This window comes from Amphimedon queenslandica, unplaced genomic scaffold, assembly GCF_000090795.2.
Source record: "Amphimedon queenslandica unplaced genomic scaffold, v1.1 AMPQUscaffold_11315, whole genome shotgun sequence".
NCBI classification, from domain to species: domain Eukaryota; kingdom Metazoa; phylum Porifera; class Demospongiae; order Haplosclerida; family Niphatidae; genus Amphimedon; species Amphimedon queenslandica.
The window spans coordinates 1-1,695 of record NW_003548442.1 but is presented as its reverse complement, the minus strand read 5'-3'; the positions used below and the strand labels follow the sequence as shown (position 1 = coordinate 1,695).

At 37.5% G+C, this 1,695-nt stretch overlaps 1 protein-coding gene across 1 annotated transcript in view; it reads left to right on the top strand.

Annotated features, from left to right (window-relative positions):
* The window catches only part of LOC109589443 (glutamic acid-rich protein-like), a gene marked incomplete at its 3' end in the record, with an annotated part of 5,851 nt that extends 4,248 nt beyond the window's left edge, over window positions 1-1,603 (top strand). Inside the window, exons 4-9 of the mRNA XM_020005528.1 lie at window positions 116-187; window positions 234-413; window positions 464-568; window positions 619-738; window positions 811-841; window positions 885-1,603. Of these exons, the coding sequence (XP_019861087.1) occupies window positions 116-187; window positions 234-413; window positions 464-568; window positions 619-738; window positions 811-841; window positions 885-1,603 (1,227 nt within the window). The remainder of the gene's footprint in view (window positions 1-115; window positions 188-233; window positions 414-463; window positions 569-618; window positions 739-810; window positions 842-884) is intronic.
* Between the last annotated feature and the right edge of the window lie 92 nt (window positions 1,604-1,695).

Sequence of the window (1,695 nt, the reverse complement as noted above, 5' to 3'; positions counted from 1 at the left end):
CTTACCTTACGCTAACTTTGCAGTGTAAATCCACCTTAAGTCACTAAGCATTATCAAGACTGGCATTATTGATACTGCAATAATTTGTTAGACTGGCTATGTTACGATTTTTCAGGTTCTAAATTTGATGGCAATGAACTAATTATTGCAAATGAGAAATTAGAAGAAGAGAAACAGATCCTTACTGGTTAGTGGATCACCATCAGTACATAATAATGAGTTTATTAATGTAGAAGATAATGAGAAACTTAGAAATATAGTTGCTTATAATGAAGTGTATATAACTGAAATAGAAGAAGAGAAGAGACAAGTAGAAGACGAGAATAAACAAGCAAAGAAAGAAAAGGAGCAAGCAGAAGAAGAGAAGAGACGGTTAGAGGAACAATACCACATTGACAAACAAATCACTAAAGGTTAGAGTTGTCATCAATATGTGTATTGTAAGAGAGGATAATTATTTTAGAACTTAAAGCTAAATTTGCTGTTAATGATGTATACATAACTGAATTAGAGGAAGAGAATGAAAAATTAGAGAAACAATTTTGCAAAGAGAAACAGATCACTAAAGGTTAGATTATCAAATGTATATACATGTACATAATGTGAGAGAATATTTAGAACTTAAAACTAAAGTTGCTGATAATGAGAGATATACTGCCAAACTAATGAAGGAAAGGGAGCAAATCAAAGAGACTAGTTCCATTGGATTACAGTTTAACTACCTGATTCCTTCAATGGGTAAGAGTATTGTTGTGTGACTGACTGCTTTATACAAACATAGATAATTTGGAATGTCTAAGTGATGTCCAGGTAGTAGAGAAAAAGCTATTCTGTATTCAAAGTAACAAATCTCAACTGATGAATTGGGAGAAATATGGTCTAAGGATTGGAGTACAAGAAGACAGCTTACTGCCCTCTGAGACAGTAGAAGTAGCAGTGGTTGCTCTTTTAGGAGGGCGGTTCCAGTTTCCTCCGAATACTGTCCTAGTCAGTGCTGTGTATGCAGTATCACTCTCAAAGCCTCTCCTCAAGCAACTCAAGCTAGAGATACAGCACTGTGTTGATTTAACAGGACAACCAGATCTTGCACAATACTTAAAGTTTGCTATAGCTCCAATTGACACACCCAGCCTCCCTTACCAATTTTCAGTAGTTGATGGAGGTGAGTTTAGCTCTGATAGTGGATATGGATCCATTCAACGTAAAAAGTTTTGTTTGGTTTGTATACTTGGAGAAGAATGGACCAGTGAAGGAGGTAATGGTGTTCCCATAGTATCAGTTAATGAAGACACAGAGGAAGGAGAGGAGGAAGAGGAAGATCAGCAACCACAACAAGAGGAGAATGAGGAGGAGGAAGGGGAACAGCTACAACATGAGGATGAAGGAATTGAGCAACAGCTGGAGGTGAAAGAGGTGGAGGATAATGAACAGGAAGACATTCAGCAGGAACAGGAAGGAGAAAAACAGCAACCAGGGCAAGAGGACAATGAGGAGGAGGAGCAAGATGAAGAAGGAGACAAAGAGGGAGGAGATAATGATGATGATAGTGACAGTGATGATATCAGCAGTACTGCACCAGGGGTTAGTGGAGCAACATTTAAAGGTAAGTTAATTAGTGAGTCTTCTGATCATAACGTAATGTATTCCACTACTGAATAGAGTCTATTACAAAGGAGATTAGTCTCCAAACCAATA